Genomic DNA, 15,568 nt, shown 5'->3' with positions numbered 1-15,568 from the left:
GCTTCTAGTGAACAGTTCAGCCACTGAATACAACCCATTTTGTTACAGAGAAATTATAGAGTACTTCAGTGGTATATATGCAATTTGAAACCAGCTTGAATAAATATGCAGTTGTAAGAAAAGAAAATACAAATTTGTGTTGTTGGTTTTCAAGTAAAAAAGATAATACATGAGATGCAGAAGGGTAATTTTGGCTACAGAGGTTTTAGGAGGATCTTAAATTTAGAGTCAAAGTCCAGTGTAAAAATAGAACATATTCTACAAAGATGTCTTGTTTTATAACATTAATTAGTATTTCTTATAACTGGTCAAACAAAGTAACTTGTTTAAAAAGTGACTTTTACCTCTTAAAACTCAGAAAAATATTATTCCAGAGCAGAATTATTATAAAGAAAAACCATGCACAAGCTGTTACATTATGTACACCACACAGATCAATGTACAGCAAACCTAAACCTGCATCTTATTTCTAAGTTCAGATTATTTCTGAAATGCTCAGAGTAGATTGTATAAAATAGCATTTTTTATTTTTACATTAAAACATGCATTTAATAATTCCAATTAAATCTGGACATGTGCTATTGCTCACTTTCAAATTTACACAGCAGATTTTGCTGGCTTGGGAAAAGTACAGATCTTGTAAAGTTGTTATAAGAAGGTTTAAATGAAATAGGATACTTTAGAAAAAAGGCCTCTGCAGAGTGTCTATATAGCCCAAAAATAAAGTAAGTACAGTAAGTTCCAGGATATTCAGTAGCCTACAGGAACAGGAGGAAAGTCATGCTATACATTAATAGAGAAATCACAGAGAAGATTCTCAGTCAGCTAAGAAAAACTATTCTGCACAAATACATGGTGTGAAATATTCTGCTGAAGAGTCAGTTTGTACTTTTAATCTTTACTTAAAGCAGTTTTGAAACAAAATGGTTAGAGACCTACCTGGTTAGCAAAATTCAGCAAGAACCACCACTAATGAGGACTGCACTTTTCAAGTGCTGTGTGTCAGCTGTGGTAGAAATAAGATACTTGCTTAACTCAAAACACAGCTGAGAGCAACGTACATGTGTAATCTCCATGAAATGGTGCAAAACAGTAGCAGACAGCAAATTACAGCTCTCTGATTCACCATTTGCACATTCTATAGCCAAGCAAATGGAAAGCACTGAACTTACCAATACACAGACTATTTGAATAGTCCTTTGCATATATGTGTGAAGAACAGAGCAGTACCTATATTAATGTAAACTAGCAAAAGGTGTGCAATGCTCACCTATGCAAACAGCACATGATTAGCCAGTTTGCTACTATAAACTTACTACCACCAAAAAAGCACAGAATATATCGCCATTTAAAATGCTCGCACCAAGCGAGCTACTGCAAGTACTTGCTGCAATTGTAAGAAGTGTTGAAACTTGTCTGCATTCTGGTATCTTGGGTAACTGAAATTTGACAGTATGACCTTTTCTGGGCAGCAAAACCCCCATGAGGTGAATAGTTATTCCAGATTTACACCACTGTAACTGTGATAGGAATCTGGCCCCACTCGTATACAGGAAGATGATAGCGAGAATGAAATAATTACAGGCTACAGTGGATCACACACAAAGTTGCTGCCCTTGCACCATTTCCCCCTGCGTTTTTTAAGCCCTAGTGCTTGTGGGAGAACCATGCTCTCCAGTGGCATCCTGGCCAGCCCTTTCAAAAACACAAGCAAGGACAGAGTTCCTTAATACCCTCCTCCTGCTTCTTAAACCTATGAAATGGTTTGGCCAGACTCTCACCCCAAGAGGAGAAAAGGACATAAATACAGACCCATTTGTGTTCAGATCTTTATTTTCGATTTATATTCTTAAGCGACAGTGTCCTGAAGACAGTCTGACTGATCCAAGACTCTTTGGCAATAGACCTTGTGGGAAACATCTCTTGTCATAATGTTATGGAGACTATCTCAACAAACTACACGGAGTCCTCTGAATTGACTATTGCTGATCACATGCCAAATGCAGGATTTCTATGGAAAACGGGTGGAATCAAACGGTCAAAGCATAGCTAGGCATTGGGACTGATATGAGGGAGAAGCACAACATGCTGAAAATCAAGACTAGCCTGAGGAATCAAGTCCTTCTTGCTCTTGGAAGATTAAGTTACCACAGCCTTGTTTGCACTCATTTACTTGGTCAATCTTGGATAGTCACTTCCAAGGCTAAGACAATAAGACAATCTTCAGTAGTGAGTCAGAGCAGGGATTCTGCACCTTGCCTCACCCTTTATAATTTACCTACAGATGGACAATATAACTACAAAATGTTTATCTATCTATGAACTAAAGCCTTGTCTAAAACAAAGACCTGCACTGGAACTGCCAAAACTCTCTTCTCTCCTATTTATTTATTTTTGACAAAGAGGATAAACGCAGGAATCTCTAGTATTGAACTCACACATCAAAATAAACTTTAAGCAACTCTCAGCACTTCAGGATGAATTTCCTCTCAGTCAGAATGGGACGTATATTTAGGGCCTATCCAAAGTGTTAAAGTCAACAGAAGTTTTTCCACTGATTTCAATGGATTTTTGAAAAGTCTTATATGTTAAGTGGTTTAAAAAGAAGGAAAAAAAAAAGAAAAAGAAAAAATACCCAATAATACCCATGATCCTCTTCTTCATTTCTGACAAGACAGAATACATATTTTCTAAATTTAAGGCTTTATCCAAAACCCACTGAAATCAATTCAAAGACTCCTATGTCTTCAATGGACTTTAAAAGACCCATAGTACAGCTCTTGGGTTATGAATCAAGCCCTAGTAAAAGCAGAACCACCATTACAAGTTTCTTCAAGAAGACATGAGAAGTTGATCTTGACACAGTCACATGTAAGACTACTCTCTAGCACCTGAGCTGTTCCACTACACTCTGCTTTGTCATCCTCTACAAGAAATGGAAGGACATTTTGCATACTACTAATACACAAAGAGTAGCTTATTTTTAAACCACTGTTTGTAAAGTGTTTGCACTGCAGCTATAAAGCAGAGTTCAAAATAACCACCCATAAATCATAAGTCAAAAGGATCCTAGCCAATGGCCCCACCCTTACATCCTGGGCGAGTCTCTGCTAGTCTAGGTTCAGCTGGTATGTGTTTTTTAGAGTAGCATTACATACTGATGTTGCAGTGATATAATCAGATATCTTCCTAAAGGAACGTCATTAAACCATATCTAAGCAAGCTCAATAAAAAAATAGACAACATCATCTAAGTGTAGCACTTTTGGAGCACAAGCAACTTTGGGAGAAACTCAAATTGTATTATCTGTTAGAAAATAAAATTAAAAAGCCAGAACGCATTCTGGAACAACATACATTATTGTTATTTTCAGAACAGTGAACATGCTGATCCACGTTGCATTTTGGCTTAGACTGGTTCTATTACACGTTAAGTTTTTCCAAGCATGGAGAATAATCTTTTCCTTTTCATTTACTATTTAACACAAGAAAGGCAGAGAAAGTGAACTGCCATTCACTAAGATAGAGTCAAGGCAGCTCAACATTCAGTAGCTGAGCAATACAACTATAAATTAAGGCTGATATTTTCAAATACACCTAAGAGAGATAACAGCGCAAGTATTGCTGAATGGCAAGCGGAGTTGTACTGTTACCTCCCTTAGATATTTTTGAAAATCTAAAACTTGCATGGTACAAATTTAGCACATATATAAATCTTTGCACAGCTGGGACCTAAATTAACAAGTCAGTGTCTGGAAAATTAAACTGAAGATAAAATTTTGTAATGTTTAATTCATAAAGAGACTCCTGTTCTACATGCTGTTTGAAAAAATAATAAATAAATCACCAGTTTATGCCTATCCTTACTGTATGCTCCTACCCAAAAACAATGGAAGTGGTAACAAAAACGCAAACCACGTATAGAATGTGTAGGTTTAATTTAAACAAAGCAAATACCGCATGCAATAGTTTAATAATAGACTTGAGAGTCAGGTCTCCTGCGATCTGTTCCTGTCTCTCTCTCTGCTTTGTGGTATGATCCTGGCTAAATCCCTTGGGGCTTGATCCTGCAGTTAGCCCTGTGAAGCTGTTAAGGTCCACTGATATGTAACTCATTGCAGAATCAGGATCTAAAAGTCTCTGTGCTTCAGTTTACACAAGAGTTAAATAGCTATAATGTTTACTCTTGGGGGAATTCTGCACCACTGCGCAAGGGCAGAACTAATGTCCCTGGCAGATTTTACTCTTTCCCTGTGGAATAATTGAATCACATGCCCCTCCCAGACAGTGGTCCTGAGCAGGTGTATCTGGTTTGGGAATCAGGAGCAGCCAAGAAGTGTAAGTGCTGGAACTAGGGATGCTGCCACATCCTCTGGCTTCAAGTGGATTCCATTATTTACAAGCTTCACAGCTTGGTTCAATGGCTCTCAGCACTCCCACTATAAAAATTGTTCCAGCACCCCTGTTCCAGCAAGCAGTCATAAATTACCACCTCCGGGGGTGCGACTGGGTGTGCGTGCAAGATTCTGTCTCTCTCGTTCACTACAGAAAGTGATCCTGGAGCCAGGGATGAGCAGGACTGGGAACACCCCTGCCAGTGGATCCTGCTGTGTGCTGGGCACTAGCTGCAGAGAGACTTCCTCTTCCTCTGCACAGGCCACTCCTGGGGCAGCGACTGGGTTAGACCCATCCACAGGAACCTTCCTTGGCTGCCTCCATTGCTCCCCAGCCACGGGTGGAGGGATCACTGTATGGAGAGCTGCCCCCATCTGCCCAACCTCCATGCATCCGGACCCCTACCCCCGAGCACCCTGCACCTGAACTTCCACCCCACTGAGTCCCATCCCTCCTGCATCACTCTACCAAGCCCCTACACTTGGACCCCCACTGAGCCCCAATCAGCTGCCCTCGGATCCCTGGTCCCACCAAGCCCCACTCCCTCAGCACCTGGACTCCACCCTCACTGATCTAGAAAAATATCCTCTCTGATCTGACTAGGAATGCGTGTATTCTATTTCTGATGTTTCACATTCTTAACAGCTGCCATTCTTTTCCAGAGATTCACCTTCTGAATAGAAAATCATAGGTGTTAAAATTGGCATTTTTCAAAATTTAGCTGAGTTTATACGGGTGAATCCAACTTCCCCCAACTTAAAAAGTTTGCGACCATTAATATTACCAAGAAATCATGTTGGTTAAGATGTGCATACGAAAATTGTGATTTTAAAGAGAGACATGAACCAACTTTACTATATGTTGACTGCCACTGTTTACCTAATATTTGTGTACCAGAAACACTATTAACATGAACATGGAGAATGTCTATATAAATGAAGACAACGCAGTAATAATTTAAAGTCATACATATTTTGTATTATCTAAAACTAAGTGTAGATAACACTTGGATAACATCAAAGCAAATAAGCTTACCAATAATTTTGTCCTAGAAATCTACAGCCTTGATTTTAAGATCTATTTAATTCTCTACTCTTTCCTAAATATCAATAATCTAAATTACCTGCAGACACTCAGCATTTCCAGTACCTCTTGTTGGTAACATGGAAAATTGCAGAGACCAACTTCTTCATAATCTCTGTCACTCCGAAACTGTCACTGCTGTATGAAATGCTTAACTGTATTTACTTTATGGTGTATTCTACTCCCTCATCTCCTGCTGTGAAATGGCATGGATGGGTTAAGTTGAACAGCAAACTGAAAGTGAACTGTGGTTTTGTAAGCACATGGCTAGAAGTAAGGAAAAACAGCTTTATATAGTAGCTCTCTTTGAGAAGAGAAAAAGAAAGCTCATAAAAATGAATAAAGAAAATTTTAGCCTAATTCATTTCAACCTCGAATGAGTTTAAAATTCAGCTTCAAACCCAACCACATGAAAGTAGGACACAGTTTAAAGCAGTGCACATTATAAAATTAAGCCCTACAGAAACTGGTATTTTGTTATTATATTTAACTTGTCTAACAAGTTATTCAACCATCTCTCCAGCCCTCCTCCAGCTTAATTTGTTTGACTATTCTGAATACTATACAGTGGCTTCATTTTACATGCCTACTGCTTACAGTGTTATACAACAGACCAGTAAAATCCATGTACACCAAGAAAGCAAACAAACGTATTATGAAAATATCGTTCAAGGCAACAGACACAATAAAAGGAGACAAAAAACTTTTCTATATCCATTTACTCAGGGCATAACAGATTCAGAAGCATGAATACATGTTCCTCCATCTTGAAAGAGATTGCATAAGAATCCTTCCCACTAGACTTTACCTGTTGAAGCATTTCTTCAGTAGCATTAAGTTTTAGCTGATGCCCCTCAAGACAGACTTCTAGGTCCCGGATTTTCTCTCCTTGGGCCTCCACCTGATCCGTGAGGACACTCACCTGTAATTTGAGAACAAAGCAAGGAGAACACCTTTGAAATTACTATAAATAAATGTCAGCTAACCTTATTAACCAAACAGTCCAGCATACAATGTATTTTTATATCCAGTCTGTCACTGAAAGTCCTTAAAAGTTTCACATTCCTGAGTATCATATCATCTTCCTCTAGCAAAACAAACACAAATTTTGAATCTTACCTCATAGCCTGTTTCACAACATCTTTGCTTTAAAAACATCAGTCATCTTTCTTATACTTGTTTTAAAATTAAAAAAAAATAAAGACAAAACATCTCTGGAAGACTATGTATAAGCAGCCTGAGTAAATCATATACCAATGTGTACAGTAAACACTCTCTTTTAAAAAAAAAAAGCATAGAATGTTAATGTTTTAAGTGGCATTAGAACATGCATTGTTATTTCAGCTTCTGAAGTGTCATGCACTTCACTCCTTGAAGTAGATAAACAATAAAACTGTTCTTCAGGAAACGAACCAATTAAAGTACTACTTACAAGAACCTGAGAACAACTTACCTATCAATAAAGCTTTGTGAAGCTATAAAAATGTAATATGTAAAAGGCATGTTTTAGCCTTGACAAAACTTTACCCCCACAAAATTTCCAAGCTTTACAAGCCAAAACGAATGCAAAAGAACTGAAATACAAGGGATGAATCGCTGCAAAGGAACCAATTAGTAATACTCTTAAGGAACTGTAAGAATGGTGGTACAAACTGGTTTACAAAAAGAGTAAGCTGTAATAAGAAGAGCCCAATAGCTTAACTCAGAAACTTATTAAAACTCAAAAGATGTATTCAGCATAACACTACAGAGATTTGAAAATCTACCCTGTAGGCCTAGGTGATGCAGTCCATGCTGCATAATCTCATATATTAGTTCATTGTTGTTATTATTTATTAGCATTTGGGTAACCCTAAGAGACCCAGTCATGGACCAGGACCCCCATTGTGCTAGGTGCTGTACAAACAGAGAACAAAAACGACAGTTCCTAAAGATCTTATTTATGCACAACAATCCCCCCAAAAACAAACAACAAGGATGAAATTGCAGATTTAACTTCTAATTTCTTGGCAGTAATATAATTAAAATCAAACTGAAATTTGTGCGACAAGTTCATTTTTGTTTAAGTTCTTTCTTTTTTCTTTCTAAAAGTGGCTATAAAGGAATGAATGAGATTTCATAGAACAACGCATTGTGACTGACGCGCACTGTATCTCTGGAAGTTAAATTTCAGGCCTTCTTACATCCATAGTAATGCAGATATTTAAACACTTTAAAAATAAAGTGCAGAATGGCCAAGTTTTGTGCATTTTGAAGCACGGTGTTTAAAATTTAATAAGTAAATTTCCACATTTTCAATTAATTTGCATGTAACCACTTATGGTAAACATACGCTGTCCCAAACCACGGCAGGGATAGCATAGGGAGTTGCACAAAACTCAGTGTAGTTGGAAGCATGGAGGGGCCAGTACTGGGCCCCCCCAACCTTCTGTCCCCACACTGCCACCACTGCCAGATGCTCCTTTCCCGTTCAGCTCCGGCATGGGAAGAGGCTGCCTGGCTGCTGCAGAGCAGGCACCACGGTGGCCCCTGGCAGACAAGAGGAGCATCTGCAGCCAAGCTTGCTGAATGACGTATTTTCTGAGCCGCAGGAATGTGTTGCAGAGCTACCAAATGCTTGGGTGTCATGCCAGGAACACGGTTAAAAATCTTCTGAAATAATTTTATGCTAAAACATAGTCTCACATCAGGATTTCTGAATTTGTATCCCTAATTATGCAGCCTCGCCTCGCCATATAGAGTCAAGTGGTTCAATATGTATCAACTATCATAAGCAAGGGTTTGACTGTCCTTCTCTACCCTGGGCTAATAAATCCTTCAGCCCTGGAGCTTTAGTTTGCTACAAACACCTCAGCCTTCATTCTGAGAATTTATTCAGCCCTGGCTATTACTTTAGATAGAATGTAACTTCAGGCTTCTAAACTCCTGCTAAACACAACCTTTCCTCAGCCGTCACGCCCAGCTGCAGCACAACAACAACTAGATAAGCCGCTGTCCTTGAGGAGAATCTCCAAAACCTTCAAATGGGCCAGCAGGACCCACCTACTTTAAAAAAAGTCTGCTTGTCAGACAGCCCTTTAAGAAGAGGCACTAAAGAAGAGGCACTGCTTAGATATTTGCAGGCTTTTGAACCCACCTGCTAACCCAAAGGAAAGGATGATCAATTGAATTCGCTGCAGAGGGAGCGGTTTGATAGGATGATCAATTGAATTCGCTGCAGAGGGAGCAGTTTGATAGTCCACCTTTCCTTATTTATGAAGAGATTTGGTGGGAGGGAGGGGAGACAAAAGAGTAAGAGAGAGAAAGGAAAAGGGGTATTTTCTGTTACTTCCTTTATAGTTTTTGGTTCCAGGGGAGAGTCCAGATGAACACAGATAAATAGGTAGGCAGAATTTTAAGGAAAGAAAAGAAGCAACAAACACAGACACATCTGAGCAGCATGAAAAGCACCCCAGCAAGAGACATGGGTTCTATAGGGAAAGCTGCTGCTGCTTAAATACTTAATTAGGTTGTCCATTTTTTCCATGAAATGAAGATGGCAGGGAAACGGACAGATGAGAAAGGAGGTGATGAGTAGAGATAAGGGGACAGGGAGAAAAAGATGTATAGAATCCTCCTTTTTAGTTTGCTCCCTGCAGCTGTCACTATAAGAGAGAATGCAAGTTCTGTTTAAAAGGTTACGGTGTAATTGGGTAAACACTGTAATCCCCAAGGAAAAGGTGACCTGCATAGGCATTTAATAAAATCCCAGCAGCTTTAGAAGTACTGCTGAATGTTCCAATAGCTAAGCTAAGAGGCACATTAGTAGCTTAAAATGACATAGTTTCTCCTCTGTTAAGTCTCACATCTGCCAGCTCCTCTGGGAATCACTGAATTGTGCATAGAGCAATGTTCCCGCATAAACCACCAGCCTCAGTCGTCAAAACCCACTAAAGCCTATAGAGAAAGTCCTTTTCTTTTAACTCACTTCCTTGGCTTTGCACATGTTTATTGTTTGAGAGCCCAAAGGTGAGAGCTTTGAAAAACTAGGCAATATAGGAGAAAAGAGGCACTTGCATGAACTCCCATAAACTGTCTCAGGGCTACAGCAGGTTGATGCGGCATCTCTAATCTATACAGCACTTTTGGCAAAACTGAGAAGCACTGGTCAGTGGTGAGGCTTGATGGGAGAGAATTTAACTCTGAAAGATTTAAAGCAGAGGTGTTTGAGTCAGCCCACTCACTACAGGGTAGAGGTAGGGGGCACTGCCTTTTCCACTGCTTCATCTCCAGCTGCTCTGTGTGGACCAGGAATGCTCTAAGCAGCCTAGAGGCTACTTAACCTTGTGCCAATGGACTATGGTCCCTAAGAAAACATACACCATGTGGGGATAGCAGCAGAGCAATGTGCACCAGTCACTCCCTCATCTCACCTTGCCCTCTTGCTGGAGCACCCATGGGGAAAAAAGTCCCACTGATCAGCTCCTCCTCCTCCAGCGCTTCCCACCTGCCAGCAGCTCTGCCGATCAGCACTTTCCCCTCACTCCCAGCACCTCTCGTCCATCCTGATCAGCGGTTCCACGTGTGCAAGAGATGCTGAGTGGGAGGGGAAGGAGTGAGGGTGGGGCGCGCTCAGGGGAGGGGGTGGAATGGAGTTGGAAGACCCGGGGTAGGGGTTGAGCAGGGGTGGGAAGAGGCAGAGAAGGAAGAGGCAGGGTGGGGCTGAGGCCTTAGGGGAAGAGGTGGAATGGGGGCAGGCGCCTCTGTGACTCAAGCTAAGAAGTATGGACACCACTGATTTAGACTGTGAGCGCTTTAGGGCAGCAATGGTCTTTTACAATGGGGCACTAGTCTTGGATGGGGCCTTGTGAGTGCTACTGTAACACGAACAGGAAATAATGTGAGGTGGGGTGGGAAAGTGAATGAGATCAATATGTTGAATAAGCAACTTTGATCCGGCTTTCGGGAGCATTCAGAACAAATTTTTGAAGCAATTTTATTAAATTCCTTTGTACACAGACCCAAAGTAGGTGTCTCAGCCATGCTTAGAACTAAACATGTATGGTTTTAAACCAAGTTTCAAACAGAAGTTTTACTGCTAAGGTTTTTGCCAATAGCAGTTCTAATTAGACAGGAATTAAGAATTCGAACCAAGCCAAAAGAGTATGTCTCTTAAGAGGTTTACTGCTTATTTTACATTGGTAATGAAAACGTTACTCAGTTAATTAAAGCAAGTGTGAACAGAAACACATGCAACTGAAAACTAGTTCACAGAAGCTCATTACTGAGATTAACAGAGAATATAAACCCACATGTATTATGGATATGTGACCTAGGAGTCACTTGCAGAGAGAAAAGGATAGATAAAGATTGCATATCTAGAGAGACTTCTGCTTTGGGCTTTAGGAACAGACACTGTGCAGCCTAGTAAAGGAAAGTAAAAATATTCAGAAAGACTCAAGGACCTTGATTTTACCTTATGCATAGTTTTATTTGCCCAAGAATAAAACTTATTCACGTGGGACAGAGGTCCTGCTTTTGAAAAAAGCTTATAAACTGGGAAGCAGAAAACCTGAAAGAAACTGAACTGGTTTCAGACTTATTTTCCGCTGGATTTATTGCCAAATTCTTCCATCCCCTCAGATTTTAAGGAAGTAAAACAGCTCAGCTACAATCCAAAGGCAAGGAATGATCACAGAACCTACTGCTCTCTCTGCTTCTTGACAGAGAAACGAGATTTGGGAAAGCCAGATTTTAAACACATTTCTGAAGAGGGATTAGGCAATGGGAATACAGTGATATTGATGTCTGGCTGTGGTTTGAGTCATGGGGTAGAGAAGAATGAGACACCTGGAGAGTCTCGTGTCACCTGGAGAGTGGAAGGAGCATGTGTGAAGGAACCATGCTACTATGGAGGGAGTCTCTTCCTGCCCTCTGTAACTTTCCCTTGATCCCACCTTTCCAGTTCCCTCATTTCTCCTGTTCCAAGTTCCTCACATTCTCCCTACAACCGCAGGACCACTGGATCTATCACTTCACCTTTGAATTCAGAGTATGCTGCTGAACAACAAACTATGGGACTTCTCAGATCACATTATATATTCTCATGCATGGAAGAACAACTATAATAGAAAAAAAGAGAGTGGGGCAACTGGATCCTCATACTCAGTCATAAATCCTGAGGGTCAGATCCTCAGCTGCTATATGTCAGAATAACTCCACTGACTTCTGAGGATTTACACCAGCGGGGGGGAGGGAGGGTGGGGACAGGCACCAAAGAAGAAAGAGAGGGAGTATTTGTGGCAGGTGGATCACGACAGAGGAAGTGGAAGCACAGGAAGATGGGAGAGAATTGGGCACAAGAGCCAAACATCCAGTTGCCAGACAATTATAGAAATTTGCACAGAACCATGTTCTCCATAGAACCAACTGGGACAATCTCACAAACTCAGAGCAATCTCTTTGACCTGCCACATCTGGTCACTCTACAGTGTACTTTTTGTGGATTTTACAGAATGCTGTGAATAAAGTCAACTGACATGTCCACTATTTATGATTTGATTTTTCTTCTTGCTTATTCATTCTCTTCTCTCCTATCTCTGTGTTACATACAAATATCAATCATGTTGGAGGCCAGTCTGGTTAGCTGCAAGCCTTCCTCACATCCAATGACAATTTCATATTCCATGGCCAGTAAATGTTTCTGCACTTAACATATTCTTATTGATCTAACAGAACCAAGGTGTTTGGCTTCATGTCTCTTTCCGGACTCCCTCTAACTTTTATCCATTGAATACCAAATATGTTGATAGTACGCTACTATACATACCTGCAATATGAGGGACTCTTTATCACCCTCTAATCGTGCCAGTCGTTCTTGATAGGTTTCATTGTTAGCAGAAGAAAGATGATTCACCTGAGACTGAAGATAATGATATACTAAGAATTTAAACAAATCACTGAAATTAAAATGTCAAGCAATAGCAAACATAATGAAAAGTAATATAGAACCAGGGGAGTTGCAATAATGCAAAATAAATACACATATTATACTAAATATGATCTGCCAAGAGCAATCTGGTATGCCATAAGCAGTTTAAGTGCAGCAGAATTTTAGATAACTTCTTAGTTCTAGAGATCAATACTTCTGAATTGACTCAAAGTTCAAGAATGACATCCAGTAGAATTTCATGTCACTCCTGGCCTTTGTGCCTACTAACACTTTTCTAAATTCAGTGGAATACTGATTGTGGCTTGAACTGGAATCAGTGTACCATCAGCCATTAGTGAGCCTAAGGTAAGGTATTACATGGCAGGCATTTCTTTCTGCTGTCCATTTGTCATGCAAACTTCCACTGAAAATATCACAGATAGGTTGGAAATTCATAACTGCAATGCAAATATTTGTGCTAATATGCAACTTTGTGAACATCTTGGTAGTGAACTCCTGAAAATAAATGTTTGTTTATTAGACCAAAAATATGAAAGAATCCAGCCTCTATGGTGATCAGCTGCAACTTTCTGAAGAAAAGCAGCAAATCCTATAGAAACGACAGGTGAGTCTAACTGAACCACTGGCTTTGGACACCTGCCATCTTTGGAATGTTAAATTTCACTTCAAGAACCAAACTTTGTATCTTGGACCCATTGGTGGAAATGATAAAAACTAAGAACTATGAAGACTATGCACAGAAGCACACTGAATTATACTACTTTGACATCCTTAGTCAATAAGACTTCGTATTAATTATAGCTCATGCAGGAAAGCCATTTAAGGATCCACTTTACATTTTTAAAGTAACTCCAGAGTATAGCTTGCATTGCAACTAAGTCCCCAAGAAAAGGCTACAGGAAAATATGACATTTTCTCTTTTATTATGAATTTATTAAAAATATCTTATGTTTATAATGGAGACAATTTAAAATTTAACAATATTCAATATAAGTTCAGGCTTTAAAAACCCTGCTGAGAAATAAATCCTTCCATAATTCTTCCAACATGTAAGACTCTACAGAACCTACTTCAAGTCCTTTGCTCTGTTTTTTCAGTCGAAGTAGACCACAAAAAGCTACCTTGTATTTTATAGGCTACAGCTCAGTAGATACATTTTTAAGCAACATAATTACTATAAAAACAATGCAAGGGGAAAATGAATCCTTGTTAATAGGTTATTATTACCTTGTTCAGCTAGCAACTTATCAGGAACTACTGCAGCTGTTTAATTAGATTTCTAAAGTAAACTCACTGTGCAGAGCAGACAGGAAAAAAGCAAATGTCAAATTAGAACATAGTATTAAATGTCATTGTCAGTGACCATCCAATTATGGGGCTTAATAACAATCAATAGTGCCACAGTGTCTGCAGTGATTCTGAAAGGAAGACAGTGGAAAGCTGTGAAATGTATGCAAAGGAAAAATCTGTATACAACAGCACAATCTACTGAAATACTGCCTAATTCTGCTTCCAACTAAAGTCAACTGCAAAACTCCTTTTGTCTTCAGTGATGCAGGAGCAACTCCACATATTAGTAATTTTTGAAGAACATGCGGCAAATTGCTACGATAGCAGATACCACACTAGGCAACAACAGGAAAGGATGGTACTATGGACAAGTCACTAAGGCCAGACCTCCAATGTGTGCAAATAAGTGTATCTCCATTGATTTCAACATAGTTTTGCCAATTTGCAAAGTCAGAAGATCTATCCCTTCTGCCTCCCCTCCAGTATATAAAACGGGGATTATAATATTTCCTATCTTCCACCCTTTGTTTTTTCTATTTCACTTGTAAGCTCTTGTGGGCTGAGGTGTCTCTTACTATGATTTGGAAAAATGGGTAAACAGTGAAGTGGCAAAATTTGCAGATGATACAAAACTACTCAAGATAGTTAAGTCCAAAGCAGACCGCGAGGAGTTACAAAGGGATCTCACAAAACTGGGTGACTGGGCAACAAAACAGCAGATGAAATTCAATGTTAATAATGCAAAGTAATGCACATTGGAAAATGTAATCCCAACTATACATTAAAATATAAATCTGATGGGATCTAAATTAGCTCTTACCACTCAATAAAGAGATCTTGGGAGTCATTGTGAATAGTTCTCTGAAAACATCCACTCAATATACAGCAGCAGTCAAAAAAGCTAACGATGTTGGGAATCACTAGGAAATAATAAGACAGACTAGAATCATAGAATATTAGGGTTGGAAGAGACCTCAGGAGATCATCTAGTCCAATCTCCCTGCTCAAAGCAGGACCAATTCCCAACTAAATCATCCCAGCCAGGGCTTTGTCAAGCCTGACCTTAAAAACCTCTAAGGAAGAAGATTCCACCATCTCCGTAGGTAATCCAGTCCAGTGCTTCACCACCCTCCTAGTGAAAAAGTTTTTCCTAATATCCAATCCAAACCTCCCCCATTGCAACTTGTGACCATTACTCATTGTTCTGTCATCAGGTACCACTGAGAACAGTCTAGATTCATCCTCTTCGGAACCCCCTTTTAGGTAGTTGAAAGCAGCTATCAAATTGCTCCTTATTCTTCTCTTCTGCAGATTAAACAATCCCAGTTCCCTCAGCCTCTCCTCATAAGTCATGTGCTCCAGCCCCCTAATCATTTTTGTTGCTCTCCACTGGACTCTTTCCAATTTTCCACATTCTTCTTGTAGTGTGGGGCCCAAAACTGGACACATTACTCCAGATGAGGCCTCATCAACGTCGAATAGAGGGGACTGATCACATCCCTCGATCTGCTGGCAATGCCTCTACTTATGGAGCCCAAAATGCTGTTAGCCTTCTTGGCAACAAGGGCATACTGTTGATTCATATCAAGCTTCTTGTCCACTGTAACCCCTAGGTATTTTCTGCAGAACTACTTCCTAGCCATTTGGTCCCTAGTCTGTAAGAGTGAACTTCCGTTCTAAGTGCAGGACTCTGCACTTGTCCTTGTTGAACCTCATCAGGTTTCTTTTGGCGCCATCCTCTAATTTGTGTAGGTCCCTCTGTATCCTATCCCTACCGTCCAGCGTATCCACCACTCCTCCCAGTTTAGTGCATCTGCAAACTTGCTGAAAGTGCAGTCCACACCATCCTCCAGATCATTATTTCCAAGCC

The 15,568-nt window shown here is 39.9% G+C and overlaps 1 protein-coding gene across 7 annotated transcripts in view; it reads right to left on the bottom strand.

The window, feature by feature from the left end:
• PPFIBP2 (PPFIA binding protein 2) overlaps nucleotides 1-15,568 on the bottom strand; it is a 210,665-nt gene that overhangs the window by 77,846 nt on the left and 117,251 nt on the right. For all 7 annotated transcript variants that reach the window (XM_030560305.1, XM_030560306.1, XM_030560308.1 and 4 more), the window contains 2 exons: nucleotides 12,286-12,378; nucleotides 6,286-6,399 (listed from right to left, as the gene is read on the bottom strand). In XM_030560305.1, coding sequence (XP_030416165.1) covers nucleotides 6,286-6,399; nucleotides 12,286-12,378 — 207 coding nt within the window. The remainder of the gene's footprint in view (nucleotides 1-6,285; nucleotides 6,400-12,285; nucleotides 12,379-15,568) is intronic.

The sequence above is a fragment of the Gopherus evgoodei genome, chromosome 4 (assembly GCF_007399415.2).
Source record: "Gopherus evgoodei ecotype Sinaloan lineage chromosome 4, rGopEvg1_v1.p, whole genome shotgun sequence".
Taxonomy (NCBI): domain Eukaryota; kingdom Metazoa; phylum Chordata; order Testudines; family Testudinidae; genus Gopherus; species Gopherus evgoodei.
Note: the sequence above shows the minus strand (reverse complement) of the source record. Positions and strands in the feature narration are given on the sequence as shown.